The sequence below is a fragment of the Colletotrichum orchidophilum genome (genome assembly GCF_001831195.1).
Source record: "Colletotrichum orchidophilum strain IMI 309357 chromosome Unknown Scaffold_2.1, whole genome shotgun sequence".
In the NCBI taxonomy this organism is placed as follows: domain Eukaryota; kingdom Fungi; phylum Ascomycota; class Sordariomycetes; order Glomerellales; family Glomerellaceae; genus Colletotrichum; species Colletotrichum orchidophilum.
In genome coordinates this window covers 50,027-77,343 of record NW_019172958.1, presented here as the reverse complement: position 1 = coordinate 77,343, position 27,317 = coordinate 50,027, and the positions used below count along the sequence as shown (strand labels likewise).

Genomic DNA, 27,317 nt, shown 5'->3' with positions numbered 1-27,317 from the left:
TTTGTCTTTTCTTCTTTCCCTCTCCCCCCCCCCCCTCGCCTCTTTTTTTTTTTTTTTTTTTTTTTTTTTTTGGGATATTCTTTCCACGCTGCGCTGCAGTTTCTGTTTCATGGACATTTGAGTGAGCTTCACTTGGCCAACTTGGACAGAGTAATACAGAGAAACTTTCTTCCTGTCAAGCGGTTCATTCTGTCATCTTCCGAGCTTTTTCCAAAGTCTGCCCCTGCTGCCCTGGCTGCGGCCGCAATCACAAATTCATGATGGGCAAGCCAAAGAGGCAATCCGCCGGCAAGGCTCGACAGCCAGAGTCATTGAATCCGCAGTCATTCTCGAATCTAACGGCCAAGATCGAGGGCAAACTGGGCAAAGCTGCGAAAGACGACAACTCCAATGAGAACAAGAAACGCAAACACAACTCCGACGAGCCTTTGACGAGCCCGCGCCAACGAAAGAAACAAGCTCATCGTCGCGACAAGTCCACCAGCGAGCGCGATGGCACTGCTATTGAGGTGAAGGGCGGGACAGGCACACGCCTAAATCGCGAGGATCTTCTGGAGGAGATTCGGGCTCTAGGCGGAGATGAAGAAGACCTGAAGCTCATTGGAGACATCGACTCGGACGATGAAGACGCCACCGAGGAAGCCACCTTATCCTCTGCTGTTGATAGAAAGCTTCAGACCGAGCTTGCTGCTTTCGCAGCCCAGCTTGGCCTCCAACAACATCATGAAGCAGCAACAACCAAGGATGCAGAAGAAGATGGGGAGGAGGAGGCGGAGGAGCAGAGCGAGGCAGATGACGTCGGCGAAAACGATGATCAATTCGATGAGGGAGAAGCAACTTCCGAAGTAGATGGCCACGATAAAGCCCATGCACCTCAAGAACCTTCTCGCAAGGATGTCAAGGATACGTTCAAGAAGCAGTTCGTGAGCAGCCACCTGGCCCAAGTCACTTCACACTCTCTTTTTACTGACCCATGTCTGTTAGAAATTCGAACCTCGTGCCGACTGGCACGGGGCGGAACTGAGCCAACTTCCGGATCCTACATCTCCTGAAGTGAATGGCTTCTCTGGTGCTGTTAATGCTCTCAAAACTCACGCATATACTCTTCTGGAGGCGGATGCGGCGGCGTATAATAAGAGCGTTTTGGCATCATCTTCTCGAAAGTTCCTCTCCACCATCATGTCTTCCGGAACCCTCTCCGACAAAGTTTCTGCTCTCACTTTGGCAATTCAAGAGTCACCGCTGCACAATGTCAAGGCTTTTGAAACACTCCTAGGCCTTGCGTCTAAAAGAAGTCGCGCTCAGGCCATTGGCGCTCTCGGTGCGTTGGTAGATCTCCTTGGCACTGGTTTGGTTCTACCCCCCAACAGGAGACTGCGCGCCTTTCAGACTCAGCCTGGTCTAATTGGAGCTCTGCAGCGATCCTCGGTCAAGATTTGGAATCCTAGCCAAGCCTTGCCAGGTCGTTTGACGGATGCACACCTCATCCAATGGGTTTACGAGGACTGGCTCAAAACGTCATACTTCAAGATCATCCAGCTCCTTGAGGTCTGGTGCAATGATGAGATCGAATACTCTCGCACTCGTTCCATTGACTTTGTCTACGGCTTGCTCAAGGATAAGCCCGAGCAGGAGACCAATTTGCTACGGCTGTTGGTCAACAAGATGGGCGACAAGGACCGCAAGATTGCATCGAGAGTTTCCTACCTTCTGCTTCAGCTTCAGAACACCCATCCCGGAATGAAACAGGTTGTCATCAAGGGCATAGAGCAGGAGGTTTTACTCCGTCCGGGCCAGACTTTCAGGGCCAAATACCACGCCACCAATACTCTGAATCAGACAATTCTGAGCAACCGCGAAGGCGGCACGGCAGAAACACTCCTCCGCATTTATTTTGAAATCTTTGTTACTCTTCTCAACAGTTCCGCACTCGGTAAAGCACCTGCCGAAAGCCAGCAGCATCATTCTACTAACGACACTGGCGTTACGACTGAAACGGCCGATAAGTTGGTCACTGCTGTACTGACGGGTATCAACCGCGCTGTGCCGTTCGTGACTGAGCAAGATCCCATGTAAGCATCTGATTTTCCTTGGCTTCCGTGCTCCCGCAAATGTAGATAACTGACAGTCACCGCCAGCCTCGAATCTCAAATGGACACTCTTTTCCGAATTGCGCACTCGACGAATTTCAACACCAGCATCCAGGCGCTGATTCTCATTCAGCAAATATCTGTTTCAAGGCACCTGGCTTCCGACAGGTTCTACAGAACTTTGTACGAATCCTTGTTGGACCCGCGACTTGCAAACTCCTCTAAACAGGCTCTTTACCTGAACCTTTTACTGAAGTCTCTCAAGGCCGATGTTGACACACGACGGATCAAGGCATTCGCAAAGCGAATGTTGCAGATTCTCAACATGCATCAGCCTGCTTTTGTCTGTGGTTTGATATATGTGGTGTTTCAATTGCGGACTCAATTTCCCGACCTCAAAGCACTCCTTGAAGAACCAGAGGATAGTGAAATAGAAGAGATAACTAGCCAACGTGTGGCAGAGGAGCAGAACACATCCGTTTCGAGGGGAAATGTGTATGATGGCCGCAAAAGAAACCCAGAGCACAGCAACGCTCAGAACAGTTGTCTCTGGGAGATTGTAAGCTAATATCCATGTTCAACTTTACGAGACTCCAGCTGCTAACAATGTAGATACCCCCACTCACTCACTTCCATCCGTCCGTATCGCTTCTAGCTGCAAGCCTGTTCTCCGATGAGAAGCAGATGGCTAAACCAGATTTGGAGAGCCACAGCCTAATTAGATTCCTCGATAAATTTGTGTACCGCAGCCCGAAGTCAGCAGAAACTGCTAGGGGAGCATCGATCATGCAACCGGTCCGCAACCCCGATTCCGGCAGCATCTGGCTCGCGAAAAGAACTGGCTCAGGTGCAGCCGTACCAATCAATACACCTAAATTCTGGAACCAGAAGGTGGATCAGGTCGCAGCGGAGGACATATTCTTCCACGAATACTTCAAACAAGCTGGCAAGAAGGTTGAGGTTGGTAAGAAGATCGCTGAGCCATCCTCATCTGGACCGGATGAGGCCATTGCCAAGGACGACGCGGAGCAAGAGGATGCGATCTGGAAGGCACTCACTGCCTCGCACCCCGATGGCCCAATTGAAAGTGACGAGGACGACCTTGACATGGATGGTTTTGATGACAGTGATCAAAACTCTGATGGCGGCGTCATATTCTCCGACGGTTCCGATGCAGGACTCTCAGATGGTGACGAAGATGACAGCGACATGGAAGCACTCCAGGATGAGGAGGGAGACGACGATGAGGAGATGGAGGAAGAGGAGAGTCCTGAGTTGTCTGCAGTACCCGGGGAGGCTGAAGAGACAAGCGAGAAGAGCAAGAGCACCGCTCGATCATCGAAGAGGAAGTTCAAGGACTTGCCTATGTTTGCTTCGGCAGATGATTATGCCGAACTTTTGGCGGCGGAGGAGGACATGTAATTGGATCGAGGAATTCGCAAAAGAAATCATGTTGTGCGTCTGCAAACAAACCTACGGTATATGGATTCGTGGCCAACTCTCTGCCAATCGATCCCATACCTATATATCTATGTGTCAAACCAATACAGATCATCGTCTTTGGTGAAAATGGCCCTGTACGTTTTATCCCCATCCGAGTGCTCTGTCTCCTCTGTGTGAATGCTATGAAGTCTTGGCGGCTCACCTCCAGGCACGAAGGCACGAAAGTGAATATAGGCAGGCCCCGACTCGGGAAGCGCTGGGATGCGGACCTTGCCAAAAAGATGGATCCCGTAGGCCGAGCTGGCAACTCTTACGGCCACGAAGTTGTCTGGGCCAAAGGCGGCGAGCTGGTGATCGTTGAGGTGTTCCTACGGACTTTCTGAGCGAGAAAGACTGGGAGGCGTGGCAAAATGATAAGGGCTTACAACGGCGTGGAAGTACTCGGGCTCATGCTCTGGTCATGAGCTGTTAGCTCATGGCTTGTTCCGAGTGGACATCCTGAGACTTACTCTGGTGTTCACGTCGGATGTGGAGAAGTTCTTCCTTGAGATCAAGTGCGATCTCCTGAAATACCTTGATGGACTCTTCCTTGGGCGCGTGGACAGCCCCCAGATCTACGGTTTCTGCTGTGGCCTGAAGGGGGTGGAGCACGGCGATGAGTCAATCAAGTTCAACAAGACAGTACATGCTGGCGGTGCGCGAGGAAAGATGGAGGACAATACCATTGCATATATTGCTGCTGTGTCTTTCTAATGAACTGCTGGCAACCTGCGATGGGTGCGGTCTCGAAACTGTGTTATGAACAAGTGCAAAGGATTGATGCCATACGAGGTAAAGCTGCTTGACGCTGGAGGCCAAAGTTACAATGTAGAATCAGCGGTTGTCGGCGGTGTCTGTTTACACTATTTGAAGGCCAGAGGTCAGATGAGGGGTAAGTCCTACCCGGCCTTCAAGCTTATGTGTTGCTTGCTTGATTGACTTTGAGGTCTGCCCGGGACCCCTGTAGCCAGCCACACGGACCGATGCCGCATGAGAACCAACCACTGCCGTAGGGGTGAACACCCCCCGTCTGATACGTAGTTTTACGGAGAGTATGATGTCATGCGGCCGGGAGTAGAGTGTACAGAGGATTGCGCGAGGCTACGACACCTGAAGTCAGACGTACGCCTCATCTACAGCCAAGGGATGGCTCCCAAATGGAGCAGCGTACTCTTTTGAGAAGCCACTAGGCAAGTGTGAGAAGCGGAAACCATCAGGACGGATGTGAAAACCCCATTCATGCATATTTTGGCTAGATCTGTTGTAGCGCTCGCTTAGTGAATTGTCGCTTAGTAAATCAATATTATAATACCCCGGTAGATCATTCTGCTGCATACCGCGCCTTCGTGACCATACCACCTGGACCTACCCTGCATATAGCCTCGGCATACGACTGACCATGCACTTCGAGTGACGAACCAGGTCAAAGATCAATCTTGATCTGCTCCTATGCTTCACACATAAATTGGAAGCTCTAGCCTTGTTGCTCGACGGACCAGTCGCATCCATGGCAGCATCATCCTTTGTTCCTCTTCGGCGGCTACTTAAGCAGCCCTCAACTTGGGCCGCCCCAAACGCGCCAGTCTTACGAAACTCGGCCCGCTGTCAGCAGTTTTGGCTCCGATGCTACCACCGAGGTGTTGATGCAGGTAGGTTTCTGTCATTCTCCTCAGGATTCAGCCTACCCAGCTCACATGAAGTCATTGTAGGCCCGGCCTCGCAATCGACAAATTCTTCCCGATTCCACAAAGCCCTCGGCTTTGGCGCTTTTGGACTGCTATTTGCATGCCTGGGATTCGCTGCGGCGGCGAGTCCCCTTGTGCCTGGTCTACTCGACGCGACAAGGCTCCGCTCTGATGAAGATAGCCTGCGCGCCTACGTGCCCAGGACCGACGAGGCCGGAGCGGTAAATGACTTTATCAACAATCACCCAATTGCGGCAGAGATGCGCCGGAATCTCGACATGACCGAATCTCGCCCCCACATGAGACTCCCCGATGCCTTGCGGCGGCACAACCTCACGGGCGGCACGCTCCTTGGACCTGGCCGGATCACAGTGCCCCCTGTATGCTGGACTGAAAGGGGGGGCAAGTCTCTTGTGTCAATCACCCACCTTGGCACAGACGTTTGTGGTCACCCGGGCATTGTGCATGGTGGATTGCTTGCTACTATGCTTGACGAGGGCCTGGCACGGTGCTGCTTCGGTGCTCTTCCCCACAATGTGGGCGTCACAGCTAAGCTTGAGATCAACTATAGGAAACCAGTGCATGCAGGCACGTATGTCGTTTTGCGGGCGCGCACGACGAGGGTAGAGGGACGCAAAGCATGGGTTGAGGGCCAGCTGGAAACGCTGGCAGCCGATGGAGAACAACCTGTTGTCCTGGCGCAAGCCTCTGCGCTTTTTGTATCTCCCAGATTTGCATCGGTGAGTGGCCTTTTCTTGAATGTTTTGACCATCGATCGACGATACTAATGTCTCGACAGGTTATGGCGAAGCTAAATGCGACTTCTTAAAGCCCTTCATGATACAAGCGCTTTACAAGTTTGAGTATCACTTTCTCTAGGCCTCCGAATTTCCAGCAGCCAGGGCGAATGCGCCTGGTTGACCGGAGAAAAGAGACGACGTCGTCTTCAGGTTGATGAGCAACTTGCGAGAACTTTCGGTCGCCGAGCACAGAAGGCATTTTCAAAGCGATTCGGTGTGGCCCAGCCGAACCAGGCGAACGTCTGAGGCGCGCAATATGGGCTTCCCTCGACAGAGGTAGCAACATAAGGTATGATAGGTAGACTACAGATGACCATGGGGCTCAAAGTGGTTAGATAGGTAGCTTGCAAGTGAAATTATATCGTCGGCGAAGAGGTATAATTGTCGGCAGAAAATTGAAGAAAGATTTAAAAAGTGGCTATGACAATGTACACAATCATCCTACCATAGCGAAGGGAGGTCATTGGGGAAGTCGGAGAAGCTTCGGCACCGACGGGAAGCGCGCCGCGGCATCCGGGAGCGGAGCGGGAGTCGGTAGCAGCTCGTAGTGGGTAAGAAACCTAGATTCAAGACCTCTGACGCGCTAAGTCCCTCTAAGCGATGATCCACCTCTAGCCGATCTGACGCCATCGCGCGGCGCAGTATCCGTACTGCGGATTCCAGTGAATTTTTCTTATCCTGCGTGCCTACCTACATGCGGATAAGGCCCAAGCCGGGTAAGTACCTCTCCTGTGACGCCGCTCTCTATTCTGCGGTATTCGAGTGTGCTGGGTACCTCGTTTGACACTGACTTCTCTTTGATCTAAGCTTGTAAAGTGAAAGAGAGAGGGGGAGGGTGGAAAGGAGGGGAAGGAGGTGGGGTGAGAAGCAACCAACTACCCTACTCGGTCCGTTGTCGTGATAGTCGTGTGCGCGCGCATCTGTGTATATATATGTAAAAGCGGTTGTTGCCGCTGCGCCCGTCTCCATTACAGAGCTAAATTTCCTCAACACCATTCTTCTGTAGTCCTTACCACCAGATACCCAATTGAATCCACTATGGCCACGTAAGTTCGAAGCTTCACTATCAAGTTCCGCCTTGAGGAGACGAAGTTGCACCTCCTTGAATTTCCCTATGCTCTCGCCCGTCAACCCGGCAGTCATTCCGCCAGCTTGCGACAAATACAAATCACTGGCTCTTTATCCGACACCTGCCATTTGACGGCCGGCTGAATCACAAACAAATTGACTGACGTATGTCCTCCGATACAACAGCAACATTACATGGCACCCCTCACTCTCGCGCTCTGAGCGCAACCAGCTGCGCGGCCAGCGTGGTTTCACCCTCTGGCTGACGGGCCTCTCCGCCTCTGGCAAGTCTACAGTAGCTACCGCCCTAGAGCAGCACCTTCTGCACCTGGGAGTTGCCGCTTACCGTCTGGACGGTGATAATGTTCGCTTTGGTCTGAACAAGGATCTTGGGTTCTCTGAGAAAGACCGCAACGAGAACATCCGTCGCATTGCTGAGGTATGGCCACTTCCTCTCATCCTATGCATAGTATCTTTCTCTGAACCAAAGCACGTCCGTTCTTGATTGAGTGTTCATCTAATGCGCCCGCAGGTTGCCAAACTGTTTGCTGATTCTTCAACTGTCGCTATTACCTCCTTTATCTCGCCCTACCGCGCCGACCGCCAAGTAGCTCGCGAGCTGCATAGTCAGACGAGCCAGAACAGTGACGACGCCATTCCATTCATCGAGGTATTTGTCGACGTGCCCCTCGAGGTTGCCGAGCAGCGTGACCCCAAGGGTCTATACAAGAAGGCTAGGGCGGGAGAGATCAAGGATTTCACCGGCATCTCGGCCCCCTATGAGGCGCCTGAGAAGCCGGAAATTGTCATTAGGACCGACAAATCGAGTGTCGAGGAGTGCGTGGCACAGATTGCCGATTGGCTGATCAAGGAGGGTCTCATTACTGCAAGTAAAACAACCTAATGTATAGCAGTTCTTCGATTGCATGGGTGGCATGCTCTCATCTTGTTCTACGACTAGGAATTGCCGACCGGCCATAGCCAGAGCCTTCTTCTAAATATACTACGCGTCTTCAGTACAAAGCTCCAAGTCTCAAGCGCTGGAGTATCTGCTACCGCCACGCCGCAACCACTGAGGCCCATGCATTTAAGAGAAATCAAATTCGTAGTAAACGTAGGCCGTGTACTCGTGACCCTCGCCTCCACCAAGACCAACCGCAGCCATCTCGGATGACAGTGCTGCGTCGTCTTTGGTGATTTTCCCGCGCTTGTCTCTACCAAAAGCATTGCCTCCTAGATATGAGTAATTGGAATCAAGTGCTGTCTTGACCTTCTTGACTAGCTTCGAATTCGTCTATCCACCGCGTTAGCACCTTGTGCGATTATTCAAACTCGGAATAGAAGTGCTGACCTTGATAAGAACACTGACATAATCGAGCGGAAGTCCGTAGCGGAGAACAGCCTCAACGAACACGCGCAACGCGAGCACATGAAGCCAGATCATGACGCTCTCGCTCCAGCCTGTCCGGCCGATTCTCAGAGCCTCTCCCCACGTCTTCTTCTCTTCCCGAGCCACCCGATCAAGCTCACGCTGCTCCTCTTCCTTTCCGCCCTCGACATACTTGTATTGACGCGGAGTCCATTTTTGCTCGCGACATTTCGCGAGAAACTCGGCACTGTGTTTTTTGAAGGATGTGGCGGCATACAAGGTGAACTCTTCGTCCGTCGCAACCTGCACAGCAGATCGGGGGACCACCATCGGTGCCAATGTCTCGTAACTCTTCAAGAAATCCTTCTTTGCATTGTTCGGCACGACAATTAAGTGCGTCTCTAGGTATTCCGAATCCTGGATGAGGAGTGCCGGATCAACGATGGGAGTGAGGGACTTTGTCGCAAGGTTGCCACTGCGATGCCGCTATCAGCTATCGATTTGTTGTAGGGCAAGAAGAAAGTGCGAGCATTGGGAGAAATACGTACGTCTGCTTGCGCTGAAGCGTGGTGAAGTTTGTCTTGACTGAGTTATACTGGTTGAACTTGCTCTTGACATCGTTATCGGTGGTGACAAGTTCCTAGTGGCTCATCAGCCTTTTGTGGTCTCACTCTCAGGATTGCAGCCCACGTTGATGTCAAACGCGAGACAGGGGCATTCAGGCAAAGTTCCCCCCTAAAAATGTTGGCCCCCGCGCACCCTCTCTCCACATACCTTTTGCAATGTATCGACGATTTCGCTCAAAGGTTTGTCGGCGCGGTAGCGGATCTTGTTCCAGGAAAACGAGTTGACGTATTGATCGGTGGGCTCTAAGACACAAATGCCTTTAGCGACACGTACAAGGGGTTTTTGGAACGGGCAGCAGCGACGACGTGGCGCCCTGGACGTTTCTCACTGTCGTTGACCATCTTCTGCTGGGAGATTTTGTCTTCGTCACCATCGAGGATTGATTTCAACGAGTCGGCGACTTTGGCAACGACAGCCTCGCAGGTGGACTCTAACTTGGCCAGGTCGTCGGCTTGTTGAACCAAGGCGTCCAAGGTGCCGATTTTGAAATCGGGGATGCTGAATGAGCGAACACTACCATTCTCGGCGGAAATGGTAGCGCTCAACGAGGAGATGGCGTCTTCTCTGTCGCCAGAATCGAAGATGCCAAGAGGCAGAGAAACGAGGGCGTACTTGGTCGACATGCTTTTCGATCTGGGTCGGACGCTGGTTAGCTAGCTATCCATGCGTTTCGTTAAATCAAAGCCTTGGAAGGTCCAGGTCAGCAAGGTGAGGTAAGGTCAATAAGTGGTGTTGAGATAGCTGCCGGAAGGTAGGCGGGATTAGCTGGACGTCGGCCGATGCAATATAGAAAAGACGAGAGGCTGTCAATTTACCTGGAGGTCGGGGTCGAGGAGCACCCACTAATGAGCAATGACAATGTGAACTAATACAGCAGGGAAATCGGACATGGGTAGCTAGGTTTGAAGGTGGGATTTGAGGACTGGGGCGGAATGGAGAGCAGTACTGCCTGAGGTAGTATTAGTGGAGGAGAGGCTTGAGTGCTAAGCTGCAAACCACTGGGCTAAGGTAGGTACTGGGCTCATGTAGCCCCTAGGGTAAGCAAAGGTTGTTAGCTGCGAAGGGGATAAGGTAGGTACGCAGACCGTCATCAGGTGCGAATGCCTACCTGAGGTAAGAGAGGCACGGAGTAAGATACATTACCTGTAAAGATACTAGACAGGTACTGCCAGTGGGCCGCATTAGTCACCGACGACGAGCAGGTAGGTGGTGGTGCATCAGTCGGTGATAGGCAGCCAGCGGGTCTGATGTGAATACCTCCAGCTAGGTAAGTAGCTGCCGCTTTACTTTACATTGGCCGCTGCTGATACACTGACTTAACCTCTGCGCTCGACGTCCCGATGCTCACGCCATATCTCCTCAATTCGGACAGCCACTTGCGTCTCTACAGAGAGTAATTTCTGTATCGCCCGGCCGGTTGTGGTTTCATTTGTTGTTTTTCGTTCTTCATTCGTTGCGAATTTGCACCGCCAGCTTTCGCTACCTAGGTACTACCAATTTATCTACAATCGGTGGCCCTGAACGATCGAGTATTTCTCGCTTTGTTGCAATCTGAATCCTTACCTCGGCCGAATCGAACAACGATGACGATCAGCTCGCACCGACGGATTATCAAAAAGAGAAGCTGACTCGGCAAAATATCGCATGCTGTCGAGTTGCCTCGGTGATCCAGTCAAGGTTTCGTGATGCCCTCTAGCTATCGCGAGTAGAAGCATACATACCCATCGCCAGCCAGACCAAGGGCTAAGCAGCATTCCTCCCTGTGGTGAGAAAGCCACAGAGGTACGGCTGCGTTTCGGTCTTCTTCTTGAGGGATGATGCTCAATCTGTGATGCGACTGTCGCCCATAGCTATGGCTACAACTGCAGGTAGGCGTTGAGCATTTGGCGACCTGTTTCCTGTGCCCTGGCTAACCGTAGCCTGCAAAGCATCTCCTCAAACCTCGAAACCCGCGGCGCCGCCCACATTTCTTGCCGATACCTCTACCGCTGCCGGCACCGATACCGTTGTTGGCACTGGCATCCGCAATGGTTCTGCACCGCGAATCCCTGCACTAGGCCTCACGGGTGAGAGAGGTTTGTCGACCATACCTATCCGTCCGATGCTACTATTCATCGGCTGCTCGATTAAGATCACTACCAGGGCATTGCTAATATTCGCGATATAGACGCAGTGAATGGGTTTGGTGTCTTACAACATACTGGTCCGCCGGTCCAAGATGACGTCCCGGGCCTTTACAGAGATGGACGTGTCCGTAACCCTGTGCCTAGTAAGCTGAAGGGCAAAACAGACGCGAGGAAAGGAAACTTTGGAGTTATGCATATAGACCTCACCACCACCAACGAAATTCGGGAGCGCGATGCAGCAGCCAAACGCACGAGTGAGGGAACGCAGCTTGCAGCCAGACTGGCCCAAACAGACCGTTACATTCCTATCAGACGGAGTAAATTTGTCTATCGACCAGAAGGTCAGGCCTCAAATAGTCCGCCGCAGTTCGACGCACCACCGCAGCTCAACGCACTGCAGCTCAATGCAGTCCGGGAGACAGTCTGGAAAACGGCCCGGGGGAGGGCCTCGCCACTCACGGCTGCCGAGACGATAGCTGAACGAGCTCGACTCCTGACTCTGTTGCGAAGCCTGCATCCCGATTTGGTTGTTGACCAGCTATGCAAGGCACTGAATTTTTTTGGCGGCATTGCCAACGAGCACACATCGCCCGGCGGATCCTTTCCGGTCAGCGCCGAGGCGAATGGGCCTGGGTCTCTGTTTGTTGGCTGGCTGGCTGAGATCTTTCCGGCTCTCGGTCAAGAATCAATACCGAGCGCACGGCAAGCGAATCTGAGACGACCACGCGGTCGTCCCAAAGGAAGCAGAAATGCCAAGGGCAAACAGGTTGACCTTGTTGGGCAGCGACTGGCTTCAGGAGCTCGTGCAGCAGAAATAGCATCGGACAACAGTGCCGGCGATGATATGGTGGAGAGGTTTGCGATGGATGATAGCTGGGTCGATATTGATGACACCGTCGCAGACACTGACAGGGACGCTTCGCAAGGGGACATCGAGCGAGTGGTCACGACTCCAGTATCCAGTCGGGCAGTATGCGGCCCAGGTGCTCCCGGCGGAATGCCGGGATCCGGCTCCGTTCAGACCCCTACCATCACGCCGACCCCTAAGCGAAGAGGTAGACCCAAAGGCTCGAAAAACCGACCAAAAGATAAGACACCTTTGACTCATGATACCCATGAGAAGACGAATGATGCATTTGAGAGCACAACGACAGGTCTCTCTGTCCAGCGAATGGCTGTTGATCCTCCCGGATCTTCAAGCATGTCCGTACACTTGAGCACTTCGGCCGGCCCTAGCGAGCTCGGAGTGCCGCTCGTTAAGAAACGCAAAGGGGGCCCTGGTCGTCCTAAGGGATCCAAGAATCGCCCGAAAGAACCGGCACCTGTACCTGGCTCTCAATCTCATCCGACATCGTCTGTGTTGACTGCAAATGACAAACGGGATGGGCCGCAGTCCGCTGCATTGGGTGCTTCCGCTCAGCCGCCGTCTGTTGCTTTTTCCGTATCACCCACGCGAGACCTACAGCACGAGCAGAGACCTGGTACTCAAATAAGCTTGGCTTCTCGGTTGGTGTCGGAGACTGCTAGCGAATCCGCTGCGATTAAGCCACAAGCCAGTGAGGTCTCCACAGTCGCAATGCGTAAACGGAAAGCTTCTCAAGAAGGCAAAATCAGCAGTTCTAACAATGATCCGTTGATAGCTGCCTCGCCTTCTAGCCCAAACCCCGCCGGTGGGCTTACTGCTATTACTAGCGAGAACCTCCCATCGCCGCAGGTGACCCGGTCTCAAGGCTCACAAGGTCAGGATGGCACGCTTACCCATCAGCCAGTGACCAAGAGACAGAAGGTTTATAAAGAGCCGCACCAAGATGTTCCTACAAACAGCCGAATGACGCAAGCTAGCCATAACAGTCAGACTGGACAGCAAGGCCAACGCGGGCCACAATCAACAGAGCCAACGCGAGTAGACCTTCGCAACGGCAGCCTTATGGATGCCGATAATTCCAATTTGCAGAGGTCGAGAAACCACATAACCGCTTCTACAAACCGATCCCCGCTCCATCTCAACTCGCAGCAAGCTCAATCTGACCCGCTGCTTGGATATAGCCAAAGCCTAAGAACCTCACCCGCCGGGCGAGAAGCTGAAAGGATTGAGACAACTGATTCCTACTCCTTGAACGTGTCATCAAGGCACGGCATGTACAACCAAGATGGACCGGCTCAGGGGCAACAGCAGCAACGTCTCTTTCGTCAGCAAGAGCAACACCAGCCAGCTTCACGCAACCTACCGAATGGCAGCCAGCATCGCCTTAGCAGCTCAGTTACCGGCCAAATTCCGCCAACACTAGACCAAAACGGGGACAACTATACAGCGTCTACACGTGACGGAGAGTATCACGGGTTAGTGGGTGTTCAGCCACCTGCGTACAGCACTCATATGACCGTATCCGCGACCATGCGAGAAGACAATTACCGGACTTCGACGTCGCGCCCTTTGCAGCATCAGAATTCTACGTTCCATGCACGACAGGATCACCCAACGCAGAACACTGGGATGTCGTCTTTCCAAGACTATCCCGACTCGGCATTTCTGGACATGGCGGGGCTAGACACAGCTAGCCAAACCAGCTTAACAGTAAATCCGACACAGTACAATGTCAACGATGCGGAGATGCAGCGTGCATCACCCAACATGAACCCGACATATGGCTCGTCAAGCTTAGGCCAGTCGTCTTTTGATGGCGGCATGACGGAATCTGCAATGAGAGAACGCATGTATCATACTTTGAGACGTCACTAGATAAAGACAGAGGTAGCTGCAATGAGCGTCTCTTGCATCGCCATTGGGGGCATCGTGGCATTGGCAATTTCCTGCAACTGCCTCTCACAGTCGTCACGATGGCTGGTAGCAAGGGCTCAGGCTAAATCCTCACATCGGCTGTCTCAGTTCGCAACAGTAGGCTTGCCCTAAGCTATTCTTTTATAACATGATGCGTTTTGGCTGTCGCCCGATACGGAGACCCGGTCTTACTAACTTCCTACCTCGCTTTGTGCCAGGACAACAAGTAATGAGACGATCTGAGACAGACGTGGATTCGAAAGGCGTGTTGCTCCGAAAATCGATAGGTTGACTCTGCTGAGGGTAAATGAATCCCGCAAACGCCGGTCCTGGATATTACAAGACAATAAAAGGACTATGAAGACAGTTTAATGTTGGTATCTTTATCCAAATCCTAGTTATTGCACCCCTCTCCATGCTGGCCCTGACAAAGTAGAACATTGTAAAAGTCAAATATCAAAAGACAACCGCTTGGGTTCCACTGGGCCAAGTTTCAGGCCGACCTTAACGCCCTTAAATGCTCAACACACCACGCCATTCTCATGCGCCGTCCATAGCATCTTCGTCTATCGCTTCGAGCGGAGGACGAATTGATTCTGGTGTACTTCGTCCGTAACACCACTCGTCCTCCTCATCCATGCCATCATCGCGAATTAATTCCAACATTACTTGTGCGTTGCGTTTGATGTCCTGGGTACGCCCAACAATACCCCGTTCCAGTATCACAGCTTCCGCAGTTTTGAGCCAGATTTCTTGTAAGTTAGGGAGGTCAGCTAGTACGTGTCGGACGTGCTCACGCTCCAGCGGCCCCATGGGCATGCCAGCCGCTAGGCTTGTGTTGAATACTAAATTCGTGTCGGAATCAACTGGGTCTTCTAAAGATCCCCGAGAAGTGCGTCGCGTTGAAATTCCGTCCTGGTGCGTCGATTTGGCGTAATCTTTGACTGAAATCGATGACTTTTTTCGGCCCATGCCCATGATGCCTCGTCGCTGTTTTGGGGTCGGGTCGATCGGGTCTTTTGCGACACAGTTGTACCAAACATCAACAGCTCCCCTTCTACTGTTGTATCCCTTGATCTCCCAAAGTCTCTCCACTTGCCGCAAGCCTCCAACGCAGAGAATGGCAACGTGAACCTCATCTGGAGGCCTTTCCTTCAAGTAGCCTCGCAATGATCGTTCAACGCGACCGGCATAAGATGGTGGGCGTAACCGTCGGCAAAATGATGAAATGACCAGAGGGAAGACTTGATGAACCCGCAAAAGCGTCTGATCGTCGTACATGTTCATGATCCGAGCTTCGATTGGGTTCAGTGTGAATGGCTCGTGCAGCAAGCCATGACCATTGTGGTCGAGAATGTGTTGTAAATGCAGCTTTCGGTACGTTTCGAAGAAATGAAACAAGGTGAAAAGTAGCGGGATCAGGCGTCGGCGCATACGTTCATGTTGAGGAGCGAACTCTAGACGTTGTGATTCTGTTGTTCGGAGGAAGATCTCCTTAGTGATCCACTCGCACATCAGGTATGACAATTTCGCGGCGACATGTAACCGATGCCACAAGCCACACAAATGATGAAAACTAGCGGCAGTCGGGTCGCTAGATGGGTATAAACGCAAGGCGTATGCCGGGATGTGACGTTCCAGATGATGTCGAACGATGGGCGCCTCGTTCAATGTCACAATAGCGTGCCACGATTTCGAGACCCTGCGAAGATTCAAGACGTCTGTCAGTGGCAGCGAAGAAATGACTTGAATCTGAAGCTCAGTAGGTAGGGCGAGGAACAACTGGCCAAGGGATTGCCTAGTTATATGTTAGAACTGGTGGCAGCAATTCAAGTTCGACTTTGGAGGGATGGCTAACGTCTTTGACTTCACAAACGCCGTATTCTGTTCACGGTAGTCTGGTTGAGGTGCTAATGCCTTGTTTTGGAGGATCGAGACCTTGGATCTCAGACTGAACAGCCGGCTCTTCTCGGGACGCTTCTGGTCTGATGACCGGGGGGTCTCAACATTGCCTTCATTTGACTTGGACGTCCGTAACGGCAGAATAAAGGTAGAGGTTGACTGGGACGATATCGGCGGGGAGGGATGTGGTTGAGAGGAAGGCGTCTGAGGATTGCGAAATTGGTGAAGGTACTGGGCTTCGCGGGTAGCAGGCGTCTCATTGAGCTGGTTGAGTTTGCTGAAGTAGCGCTCGGAAGCGAACTCGGTGATGTGTGGCGGATCCATGTTCATGCTATCGCACTAGACGATGCCTCTGCCTGCAGTAAGAGAAAACAATGTCGAGGAAGTCCAGCATGTGGTCGAGGAACGCTGTGTACAGAATAGTGGGTTAACGACGGGCGGAAATCGGAGAGTCGACTATGCCTGGCATTGGCGGCTCAAACATGGCTGAACATTGGAGGAAATCGACGATGTCTTGGAGGCAAAGAAATGTCGTAAGCAGTGATTTTCTTGTCCAGGCTTCCACCCAGCTTCGATTGGGATAGTATCTTGGAGGGTGGTTTGCGAGGTCGTGAGGTCGACGGGCGACGGGCGACGGGCGACGGGCGACGGGCGACGGGCGACGGGCGATGACCAACGATAATGGCAATGCAAGGCGTCGAGACCCGATGTCTGGCGAGATGGGCCGAGGGGTACGGATCGACGCCGGAGGAAAGATTGTCAATGAGAGTAGGCGATGAAGACGAGTCGAACAAGGAGACGAAAGGCGAACGATGGTGGTGTAGGGATACAGGACGGACGGGGTGGTGACGTTTTGGACGTGGTGCTCGAAGTTGGTCGGGATGTGAGGTGCGAGAAGGAAATGGAGGAGGAGGAGGGAGGGGGCACAGATGGACAGAGGGACAGAGAGGGTGCTAGGTAGGCCCGTCAAGGTTGGGTCGCTCTCTGGAAGGCAGTATGGTAGAGGGAGAAAGGCGGTGGTGGTGCAGTCAGGTTCCTTGCTGGGTGGAGAGTGCCCCGGTAGCAACTTTCTTTGGGCGGCGCGCGTATAGTCAAGCCTACTTCGGGGATGGGATCTTACGGTAGGTATTCGTACAAGGGGAGGCTGAGGTAGACAGACTCTTTCCTCAGACGCAGGTAAGGTGACGGATGATGAGATTAGGTAAAGAAAAGGCAACGGGAGCAGCAGGTGTGCAGGTCAGGAACTGAGGCGACATAGATGCAAAGCGAGAGAGGGATCGGCCGTTCGCTGAATCTGGGTGGCCCGGCGGTATGTGCGGCGAATTAGTGGAGGTCCAGGTGAGGAAGGGCACCTGCTGGTCTGGGGGGTGTTGATGATCCCGATGCGGCTTCTGGCACTGTGGTCCGCGGCGTTGACTGGTTCCACTGGGTCTTCGGAAAAGCAAGGGCCGTGGAGGTAGGTATCCTGTAGAGCCCAGAGAAGCGTGCAGGAGCGCAGTAGTTAGGTAGGTACCTACGTACTTCACCCCATTTATCAATTATGGGTACATTACCGTGTGTCTAGTCCTTTACCACCACAGTACAACAACGAACGTAGGCGGCGGAAGCGCGAGAGAGCGGCCGAGCAAAGCACCGTAAAAGTGCGCGGACGAAGCTTTCCACCCCCACATCCTGGTAACTTGGAAGTTGTAAGTCGCATGCTTCCTATCGAGTTACTACAATGTATGGTGGTGGTTTTTTTTTTTTTACTTCCCAATCCCCTTGCCCTCCGACTCCGGCCTAAATACCTTATGACCTTCCCCGACTCCAATTTCACCATCTTGCCATACGAACTACACTTCTTGACTCCAATCGCAACTGCAATTGCGACTGTCACAATGGTAATCTCTTCATCGGCGAGATAGGTACGTACACGGCATGTTCAACATCGGACTTCCTTTGCTCGGCTGTTATACGGGCCATATGGCGCTTGCCCGTCTCCACTTCCCATCCCGTCGTCGAGCGTCGAGCCCGGATACCTAGAGTTGAACCCGCCCGATGCCGCGCCAACTTCCGCCGACTTCCAATCTTCGGAGCAAACAATACCTCTGCCATCAACGACCTGCGACAAAGCAGCTTTTGGTTCGCCAGTGGAAACGGGCACCTGTCGGCCATCGTCCCGCACCAGGTGGGTGATGCCTCACGGCTAAGTCCAGCGGGCGCAACGTATTATGCACTCATAGCCATCCATGCCTTGGGTCGTACAAGTGATCTAGCAGAGAAGCCGAAGGGAGATCCAAGCGAAGTCCTGTTCCCGCTTTTGTTTAATTGGCTTCTTCGTGTTGCAAAGCCCGACACGCCAGACTTGCTGGCGCACTCAGCAAGTTATCATTGTACGATGTTGTTATGCCTCACTCTAGCACCATCTTCGTGATGGCTTCCCAGCGAGGTGGTAGGACGTCACAGTAGAAGCTCTGAACGACAGATGCTTTCGCGCCACCTCAATTCTCGTCCCCACCGTTGACTCCCGATCAGTACCGTGTCCGTCGCTCCCCATCCACTCAGTGCATCCAATCGCGTCGATACCTGCCTACGTCTACTGCTGATGGAAGATGAGCTGCCCTAGACCTCCCTGCACCGATGTCCAGGGCCGATTGCAAAGTACGCCCGAGACAGTCATATATCAAATGCATCATCTGGTACATGTCCAGTCTAGAACCCTACTCTTCGACAGCCATCAGTCCTGACTCCTGACGGCCTGTCTGTCGATGGGTTTGGCTGGAGGACCAGAGGGGTAAGTTGAGGGACCAGACTGCAATGTACAGATTGGCAGAGATATCAATCGCCTGGCGTGCGCCAAAAAGATGTCGGCCAGTTCAAGTTCACTTTCACAATCTTGCTATCCTTAATGATTCCCCATGTTTCGCCTCGTTCTCATAATTCAGCCGGCTGGAATGAGAGGGCCAGCGGGTATCGCCGGCGCCATCGATCCGGGCTCAGTGTTTTCCACGCCTTTACCATTTACGGGTGGCATGGCCCCGCGGGCGCCACAAAGCAAGCACTCGGGAGGCACTACCTAGTACCTACCCACAGAAGCTAAGTATAAGGCACCTGGCTAAGTAAGCTAAGGTATTCGTAGGTATGTAAAAAGCACACTGTTTATCTTGTAGGTTATACACTAAACGTGTCTCACCTTCGGTGTCACTACCGCCAGACTTCCCTTGGAAGGTCCTTGGAGATGTATATGTGCACCCGTCCGTACTGTACCTTACCCTTTATACCGCATGCCATATCAAGTCAAGGTCTACCAACTAGAACAATGAATACTAATGTATCTGTATGTCATGGTTGGCTATGAATAAAGCATGGATCCTTGGCGCTTGGGAGTTGGAACGCGGTAGATTGGACCGAAGTGGCCGAAGTTGAAGCGATGGAACCTACCCAAGCGGCTAGGCGCTGTCTCGGATGAACAAGCAGCGTTGGACGGGGGTGGGGAGAGACGTACACGCTTAGCTGGGCTGGGCTGGGCTGGGCTGGAGTGTACAACTAGTTAAATACCGGGGAAGTGCGTAGGGGTGCTTGGGTGATGCCTAAGGTCCTTCCTCAGGTTCTTCTAAGGTGCTTTAGATGCCAAGATGCCTAACTGCCTATCTCAGGTAAGCAAGTAATAAAGTGCCCCGTACCAGGCATCAGAAAATCGAGATGGCGTGGTGGAGCGCACCTCGGGCCTACCGCGGCCTTTCTGTCCCCTCCGCATTCGTCACAGCCGATAATTTCTCCCCAGTGTCCCCCGACCTTTCAGGTCGTTTTCCGGGAGTAGGTACAATTATTCGATCCGCTCCTAGCTCACATGTGGCTACCTACTTTGTTGTGTTGGGGAGCCACGGAGCCATTTTCCCTGGCCAGTCTCCAACCGTGGACATCGATATCGGCCGAGAATCCCCCGTGTATCCCCCGTGTACTTGTGCGATTTCCTCCGTTATCACTGGCACTGGTGACTCCCCTTTCGATCTGCTCCAGCTTTTTCACCAAATCACAAGTATTGCAAGTGTGCTCCATCCCCTCTACATTACTCCGCGTTTCCTCCGCTCTCGAAGCTGCACCGGGATGGACGCAGAAACGCACCCCACTGGTCATTGCCATCTACCGGTACTCGTACCTACATGCCATCTTCTAGACTTCTTCTGCTCCCAGAGTGGGCAGAGGTGGAGATGTTTCTTATGGCACTTTATCTCTGCGCCTACTCCTATCCCTCATAAAAGCCAAATACTCCATATTGCATATTCACGTATAACACGCTTACAGCATCCACTGATTGCTGGTCAATCCTTTTTAAGATAAAAAAAACGTCGTTGTGACACGTTATCTTTGGCACAACTATCATGTGGTAGTGCACTTCCGGTATGGACATTTCCTCAATCTTGGATCTCATCTTCTACGAATAGGGAGCCCAGAACATTCATCACTAGCAGGGCTCTATCAATTTGAGTGAACCTGCCGCACTTGCTAAAGGCTGGGCGGCCAGGCGCTTCTTAATGCTTATCAAGGTAACTTGGGATATCACAAGCCTATTTGCCTCTAGCGCGTCGTTGGACTGCTTAGTCGTCTTCATTTCTCGCCAGACTGTTTCACTGCCTTGCCTCGTCATTCTATTGCTCAAAATGTAACAAATGCTCTATGCATTTACAAATGCCAACTGAGTATTCTTGGTATCACCTGCTTCAACCACAACCGTCCGTGGTCGAGTTGCATCCATCTCCTTTCCCGTCGCCGCATCCCATATATCGCCAAGTCTACGTACGTACTTTCTCCGTTGATCTCATTCTAGTCACGTCGTTGTGCCAAGTTCTTTCTACCAGTGCAAGCATTCCATTGCTTTCCTCCGTTTCGAAACCTTCGCCTTCATCCGAGCACGTTGTCCGTGAACCAACCGAAACTCCCGTCTCACTCGACGCGCTGCAAGCAATTATCATTGTACACTCAGACCTGACGGACTGTTTCTACTGGCCGCTACAGTGTCCGACAGACCCTCCGCTTTTCCTGTCCGGCGCTGAAGGAGAAGTGCGCAATGCATGAACAGAGTCTGCCGAGCTATGGTACTTGAGCAGGCCACAAATCACCCGGCCCCGCACCGCATCGTGCCCGAGAAACCCACCTCAGCCGGATCTCCTACCGGACCACCATCGGGTCAAAACCGGCCGGAGATAGAGATATGGAGACCCTGGATAGCACACGGGCTTCACTACCACCTCAATTGCCGTCGGCTGGAACGCAACTTCCCGGTCGGCTGGCAGGCATCGATCCCGATTCTGCCGCCAGCCCTACGCCCTTTGCCCTTGCCCGATTCGAGTTCGAGTCAGGCAAGGGCAACGAAGGCACCAAGATCCTCATGGTTGAATGGGATCTCTCGCTGTCGCCAACTTTCTCTCTGACAACATCCAAAATCTCGGCGCCGCCATCCAAGGCTTGGGAAGTATCGTGGAATGGCAAGGCAAATTATCTTCCATCGAGCGATGACTTTGAAGGAACACATAAGCGTGTATACTTCCTACTCCCCCCAGGTGCATTCGTCCCTCCCATCGTTAACATTACTCGTCATGACGGCACCACCATCGCCATCAATCCCCTTCCCGCCATCTTCCCGCCAGCCCTGGGTGCCAGTGAGCTAGATGCTGGGACACGCGGGGTTCTTCACACCATCTGGGCCAAGAAAAGACTAAGTGAACTCCAAGAAGAGATCGATGCCGAGATGACGACAAACCCCGAAAGCGTCGGCCTAGAAATGGTGCTCCAAGAGCAGCAATGGATCGTCACTTACTTTGGTATCACTCCGAAGAAAGCTGCCGTCGGGGGCCGGACGATGTCCGCATCACAAGCTCTACCAAGCCCCATCTCACCTCAACCCCTTGTCGGTGGTAGACTGGGAAAGAAGCTGGAGGGGCTAAAACTCGCGACTTCTGCAGCTGATTTGATTGCTGGGTCGGCTGGTGAGACGCCTGTTGGAGGCTTTCCTACTTCTCGACTAATCACGACTGACTTGCGACTCATAGACAAGAATGCCCATCCTCGGCCCAAATCCTTCTCGCCCGCCTCTAGTGACATGGTTTTGCGCTCCTTCTCGAGCTCTGCGCGGGAGACGACAACCGAGAATTCATCTCTGGGAGGTTCGGCATCGTTGGATGCCATGCTTGGCGGAAGCAGTCTTCATCCGAGACAGCAAGATCAGGACCAGGAGGAGGAGCTTTTTGCACTTCCGATGAGCCCTCGTAATCCTGAGATGAAACGGAGTCCCTTCAGCCTCGTCTGAAGATGGCAGTCGCTCCTAGTCCACTACTGGGCTGGCAGGTTTCCGCTCTGGTTGCCCCGACGATGATGTCAAAGGGGCATGGGGGCTGTGATCTATCTTCACATTTCTCATCTCTTCTTTTAGCCAGAAAGAGATGTCAGTCAGGGACATAGCACTTATTCATGTGTAAGCCACAAATAACACTCTGATAGGACCCATGCTGCGCAGCATAGGGTCTATCTGTACATATTTTGGCGTGGCATATATTCAATTTCTATGCTACTGTTCCGAAACATCTGGTCTCATCCCTCATTCGTAAGCTGTTTCTTTCGGACGTCTGCTAGCAAGATGTGGAAATTTGCGCTGGCGCCACTGATACTGACACTGGAGAAGAACATAAGACACCAGGAGAGAAGTATCAGCGTTGAATAGTTGTAATAGTCGTGTGCTATTTACCGTTCCTCCATATCGCCGAATGCCGTCAATCCGTCCGGTACTCCTCTCTGGCGGTCTACATTGCCGTATTCTCAAATCACCTTCACCTGAAACTCCACACACCAGTTTCTGGACTCGTACAGGTTCACCTCCAGCCCCCAACGCGGCCCTCATCCCACCGCTCCTTCCTCTCTTGCCGGAGATTGTAAAGCACCTTGGCATCCCGATATCTCTTGATCCAGTCCAACGTTTCTCTCTCTGAGGCATACGCGCCATCTCCCTCCCCATCGATGAAGCTCTCCTCTAGGACGTGGCACACAGATGCCTGCTCATGGACACCTTGCCCCAAACGTTGGTACATGGCAGCCGGGGAGAAGGGTGCTAAAGCGTGATCCATGTCGGATTGCTTCTGCCGCCATTGGCGCTCGAGTGCATGCGTCGAAAGAAGCTGGGCCTGCGTTGTGGACCGCTGGAGGGCCAGACGAGTCTCGAGCTCGACAAGCCGCGACGCAAGCTCAAGATTCTCGGTCAACGCCGCTTGAAGGGCTTTGTGAGATGATGAGAGAGATGGATGGATCGCACTTGGTGCATGTGTCAGGGCGTTGAGGAGGTCCACATTCGTCGCTATATCAGCGAGATCATGTTTCCTAGAACCATCATCAATCAGCCAAGAGGAAGAAGACAATGGCAGGTGATGTTACTGCCATGACCAAGAACGTACGCCTTGTCCTGCAACACCTTGGGAAGCCACTGTTCACCCGGGTCTGGCACGGGCCCGGGTCGGGCAATTTCGAGCCCGGCAGGCTGAGTGACCTGGTTCGAACGGCTCCCACCTGCACTCTCCGCATCAGGCCCAACACCGGTGCCTGGCCAGGGTGAGTTGACCATAATCGGCGTGCCGATACGACTTGTGTCGTGGCTGCCCGGCTTGGGTGGAAGTACAGGTGGTGGTGGATCATGCATGATGTCGATACAAGCACGCAGCCGAACAAATGCTTTGCCACGACAAACCAATAGTTAAGTACCGCGAAAGATTTCGAGCCACAGGGCAGGAAAATCCGGTAGGCCGTTCAAATTACTTCATACGGATAACGAGATGTTGACAGCGCTCGGTCAACAGCTTGGTGGTACAGTATGCGATGTGGCTGGGGCTTAATGACGTTGAAGTACGGATAGGAACCTTACCTGTACCGGGTGGCAGTGCACCCCGCGTGTTACTCAAATCCACTTGCTCCTACTAAAGGGAACATGCTCATTACTAAGCACTTATTTAATCACTTATTAAGTAGTCAAACTCATGTTATATATTACAGTTCCAAAGGTATACATTAATTTATCAGTATTAATGTGACCTACTTATCGCAAATATTTCACAAAGTCAAGAAAACCCCGAGTTTTCTCTCCCCTTACTATTATACTCTTTATTTGTGCATTTTTAATGTCTCGATCTAACTGCTACGACCCGTGCATTAATCAGCTTCTCGGCCGATTGACCCTTGGTCTATCAGGGACCCAGACTGCCCAGCCGAAGGCTCTCTGAGTGGCCAACTGAATCTCATATAGACGTAATACATATCTAGTGGCGGCCTCAGCCTGTTCCCTATCCCTAACAGCCGCTTACTCGCCAATAAACTATTTAATTCAGTGCTTTACGGACCAAAGATCCCGAGACCACCCCATTTCACGTAGCTTCTTGCTGCTTGAACTGGCCGCCTTCTTTTCGCCCGAGGCAACTGCCAGAGCTTTGCTGCAGGTAGCAAAACACTCAACCAATTCCTTCATCCGCCCAGCCTTGGTGAAGCAGGCTGCCACATCCGAGTCCTTCTCCGCAATGGTGGCCGCCAGCTCCATACACTCCAAAAAGTTATCTCTTGTTAGCGCCGTGCCGGCAAAATGAAGAGTGCTGACATAGGCGAGAAGTGTCTCAGGAAGGTATGCCTCTCGCAACGCTTTCAACTCTTCATCGTCTGTCAGGAACGCATTAGTTTTACTGGAGGACGCAAGCAAGGGGTGGGGATTACCTTGACCAAGCAGCCAACCATTGAGCAGTGGCCGCACGTTTGCTTTGGCAGACTTGACTTCGTTGCCAACCTTCGTCCAGAAATCTCGTTTGACGGATGGGTCCCTACAAATGGTCAGCAAGAGTTAGTGGCCCGAGACCGGGGTGACATACTCTCTTGACAGTTCCGCCAGTGAAGCGACAGTTTCCATTGTGTCCAAGGCTCTCACAAGACACTCAAGTTCGTGTAACACCCTGGCGTCCGATGCAACTTGACTTGGCGAAAGGTTGATTGCACCCGCAGCTTCGACCTGGTCAGTCCAGAATTCTGCATCTTCTGTCCACCAGAGGTCATTCTCTTCTTGTTCAGAGGATTCGCTTGTCCGCATAATGCTGCTGAATGGTACACGGTTCGCAAGGCTTCTGGCAGCATTCAAATGCATGGCTTCTGTTCGATGCGGAGTCTGGTTAGCGGATAGACGCCATTCACTCGGAAAGAGCGGGTTCATACTCAGGAAATACTTGTAAACCGCCACACCGATGGAGAAGACATAGGGCCAGGCCTCGTCGACTAGTAGCAGCCATTCCATTGACCGGATCAATCGTTCATCGACCGGATCGATGGATTCGGGATCTTCCCCAAAGAAGTCTGTTTTGATGGAACGTCCGTACTTCAAAGACGCCGGGCCATTGTCCATGATCTGGAACTCCCGCATTGTTTGGTCTTGAGCAGTGTTGGGGCCCATATTCTGGAACAAGAACCGTGGTTGCGCCTTGACGAACTCCACAACGTCCAGCTCTGCTTTGCGAATGAGGCTGAGCTGGATTAGACGAGCGTCGCTGTCGGTGATGGGAAGTAAGTTTGTGCTCAACACTTGGAAGGCTCTCGATGGATGAAGCCTAGAGCAATACAAGGGAATCAATTCCTCCAAGCCTGCTAGACGAAGGAGGCTGATGTACTGTGTAATCGTGTTTTCTTGTAGTTCACGACGATCATGATCCGAACTCATGGTTACGGCGTTCGCTTGCAACCCCCCAAGTTTATCGAGTGTATCAAAGATGATGAGTGCATGAACAGCTACTCGCAGGCCATCAGGATTTTTGATGTCGGCGAACTTTTCCGCCACTACGTCGATGTTGCGGCAGCTATGGTCGGGCATGAGCGCAGATGCCTCCTTTGAATTTGCTTTCTGTGTGATGGCAACGCCTTGCTCGTAGAAGTGGCGTTGTAAGTCTTTCGAAATAATGGCGGCCTGCAGTGCTTTGGAAGGTTCCAAGGCTTCCTTGCCCGTGTGCGGGCTTATCTCGAGGTTGTGGATCAAGCGCTGCTCCAACGTGGCAGCATCACCGTGGAACTGAACTGCGTCGAAAGCGGCGAATGATGAGCGGATGGTTGCTGACACTTCCGGGGAGCATTGGCTGAGAAGGAAAGCATCGAACTGCGTGCGAATCAGAGCGTTGTAATGCATGAACATGAAGTCGTCCCAAGTTTTGCACACTCTTTGCACGCTAGGGATGTCTCCTGACAGCACCCCATAAACTGCTCTCTCAATATCATCGCTGCCGCCTTGACGAGCAAGAGCAAAACACATGCGTCTCCAAAGTGCAAGCGCTGAAGGGTCCTTGACAAGGCTCGTCTCCCCATTGCCACTTGCGAGAGGTAAGGCGGACATGGACACAGCCCTCCAGACTTCGGTCCTCTCCAAGCACCACTCCCGCGTAGCTTCTAAACTGCAGCCCCGTCGGAGAAGCTGGAAGCAGCCGACCCAAATAGCCCTCTCAAAGTACTCATCCTGTGGCTCCAACTTCCGACCCTGTCTAACCACAGAGTCTGGGTCTAGCTCGGAAACGAGTGGCGCCCTGTCAGAGTTGACGAGAGAGCGCGCAACCTCGGGAAAATGTACGTCAAGCGGGCGCGCAGAACCAATCACACTCTTCTGCAGCTTGATGGCGGACCTCGTGTGTATCCACCCGTGGGCAATAATATCTCCTCTATCGGCGTTTTGCTGCAGTTCTCGAACGAGGTCGTCGATGTCGGAGCCAGCTCTCGCGCCCTCTTGTAACCATTCGAGAATAGCCTTCCTCTCCATGGCCGATTGATCGTTTGCGAGAAATGCCTTCCAAAGATCACCTCCAATGTTCGTAGTTTGCTTGCTCGTCAAGTCTTGGACAGAGTGTCTGATCGGAATCAGGCGACGGATAAGATCCCACGTCTGTCTCTCTTGCTGCCACGCTCGAATCTCTTCTGAGCTTGTCGCAGATTCTGCTTCTTCTTCCTCGTCCACGTCCATTTCGTTGTCGCCAATTGAACCCTGACGGCGTGGTTCGCGCAACTGCGACAGCTTTTCGGCGGCATAGTCGTGGTATGCGTTTACCAGCCCCAAGACCCTTGCGCGTTTGTCCTCATCGGTACCTTGATCCGCGAGACAATCGTCGAGAATGTTCGCGAACACTTCAACTTCAGGTCCAATTCCGTCCATCTTCGAATATGGAATCGTCAAACGAAATGGAATCTAGGAGAACCTCGATTGGAAGTTTGCGCAAATTGAGGACAGAAAGTAGCTGGTCGCCTCATTAACTTCAATATGGAATGGTCGATCTTCGGTCGTCAGCAAGGTTGCGCATAGGACCAGGGTAGGTATGGATTTCCGGTGCGATCCTAGTGCGCGGTGGTTAGCCGAAACAAGATT

At 52.5% G+C, this 27,317-nt stretch overlaps 10 protein-coding genes across 10 annotated transcripts; 5 read left to right on the top strand and 5 right to left on the bottom strand.

Annotated features, from left to right (window-relative positions):
- Positions 1 to 257: 257 nt before the first annotated feature.
- CORC01_00194 (CBF/Mak21 family protein) lies at positions 258 to 3,512 on the top strand (the record flags this gene model as incomplete). The annotated part of the gene is made up of 4 exons (XM_022611852.1): positions 258 to 923; positions 985 to 2,072; positions 2,139 to 2,649; positions 2,703 to 3,512. 4 exons carry the CDS (start codon positions 258 to 260, stop codon positions 3,510 to 3,512), a joined length of 3,075 nt encoding a protein of 1,024 aa, XP_022481477.1.
- A 107-nt stretch (positions 3,513 to 3,619) lies between these two features.
- Positions 3,620 to 4,220, bottom strand: CORC01_00193 (uncharacterized protein; the record flags this gene model as incomplete). Its single annotated transcript, XM_022611851.1, has 4 exons — positions 3,620 to 3,901; positions 3,959 to 3,987; positions 4,043 to 4,147; positions 4,214 to 4,220. The coding sequence occupies 4 exons, from the start codon at positions 4,218 to 4,220 to the stop codon at positions 3,620 to 3,622; spliced, it is 423 nt and encodes a 140-aa protein (XP_022481476.1).
- Positions 4,221 to 5,079: 859 nt separating this feature from the next.
- Positions 5,080 to 6,086, top strand: CORC01_00192 (thioesterase superfamily protein; the record flags this gene model as incomplete). Its single annotated transcript, XM_022611850.1, has 3 exons — positions 5,080 to 5,221; positions 5,282 to 5,997; positions 6,057 to 6,086. 3 exons carry the CDS (start codon positions 5,080 to 5,082, stop codon positions 6,084 to 6,086), a joined length of 888 nt encoding a protein of 295 aa, XP_022481475.1.
- A 1,009-nt stretch (positions 6,087 to 7,095) lies between these two features.
- CORC01_00191 (adenylylsulfate kinase) lies at positions 7,096 to 8,029 on the top strand (the record flags this gene model as incomplete). The annotated part of the gene is made up of 3 exons (XM_022611849.1): positions 7,096 to 7,103; positions 7,312 to 7,564; positions 7,658 to 8,029. 3 exons carry the CDS (start codon positions 7,096 to 7,098, stop codon positions 8,027 to 8,029), a joined length of 633 nt encoding a protein of 210 aa, XP_022481474.1.
- Positions 8,030 to 8,212: 183 nt separating this feature from the next.
- CORC01_00190 (V-ATPase subunit C) lies at positions 8,213 to 9,744 on the bottom strand (the record flags this gene model as incomplete). The annotated part of the gene is made up of 5 exons (XM_022611848.1): positions 8,213 to 8,419; positions 8,477 to 8,969; positions 9,043 to 9,134; positions 9,269 to 9,363; positions 9,450 to 9,744. The coding sequence occupies 5 exons, from the start codon at positions 9,742 to 9,744 to the stop codon at positions 8,213 to 8,215; spliced, it is 1,182 nt and encodes a 393-aa protein (XP_022481473.1).
- A 1,229-nt stretch (positions 9,745 to 10,973) lies between these two features.
- On the top strand, positions 10,974 to 13,987 carry CORC01_00189 (uncharacterized protein; the record flags this gene model as incomplete). Its single annotated transcript, XM_022611847.1, has 3 exons — positions 10,974 to 10,989; positions 11,050 to 11,187; positions 11,289 to 13,987. 3 exons carry the CDS (start codon positions 10,974 to 10,976, stop codon positions 13,985 to 13,987), a joined length of 2,853 nt encoding a protein of 950 aa, XP_022481472.1.
- Positions 13,988 to 14,566: 579 nt separating this feature from the next.
- On the bottom strand, positions 14,567 to 16,252 carry CORC01_00188 (F-box domain-containing protein; the record flags this gene model as incomplete). Its single annotated transcript, XM_022611846.1, has 2 exons — positions 14,567 to 15,824; positions 15,885 to 16,252. 2 exons carry the CDS (start codon positions 16,250 to 16,252, stop codon positions 14,567 to 14,569), a joined length of 1,626 nt encoding a protein of 541 aa, XP_022481471.1.
- Positions 16,253 to 21,119: 4,867 nt separating this feature from the next.
- Positions 21,120 to 22,214, top strand: CORC01_00187 (uncharacterized protein; the record flags this gene model as incomplete). Its single annotated transcript, XM_022611845.1, has 1 exon — positions 21,120 to 22,214. The coding sequence occupies one exon, from the start codon at positions 21,120 to 21,122 to the stop codon at positions 22,212 to 22,214; it is 1,095 nt and encodes a 364-aa protein (XP_022481470.1).
- Positions 22,215 to 22,773: 559 nt separating this feature from the next.
- CORC01_00186 (uncharacterized protein) lies at positions 22,774 to 23,591 on the bottom strand (the record flags this gene model as incomplete). Its single annotated transcript, XM_022611844.1, has 2 exons — positions 22,774 to 23,275; positions 23,350 to 23,591. The coding sequence occupies 2 exons, from the start codon at positions 23,589 to 23,591 to the stop codon at positions 22,774 to 22,776; spliced, it is 744 nt and encodes a 247-aa protein (XP_022481469.1).
- Positions 23,592 to 24,269: 678 nt separating this feature from the next.
- CORC01_00185 (uncharacterized protein) lies at positions 24,270 to 27,107 on the bottom strand (the record flags this gene model as incomplete). Its single annotated transcript, XM_022611843.1, has 4 exons — positions 24,270 to 24,595; positions 24,650 to 24,753; positions 24,802 to 25,075; positions 25,139 to 27,107. The coding sequence occupies 4 exons, from the start codon at positions 27,105 to 27,107 to the stop codon at positions 24,270 to 24,272; spliced, it is 2,673 nt and encodes an 890-aa protein (XP_022481468.1).
- Between the last annotated feature and the right edge of the window lie 210 nt (positions 27,108 to 27,317).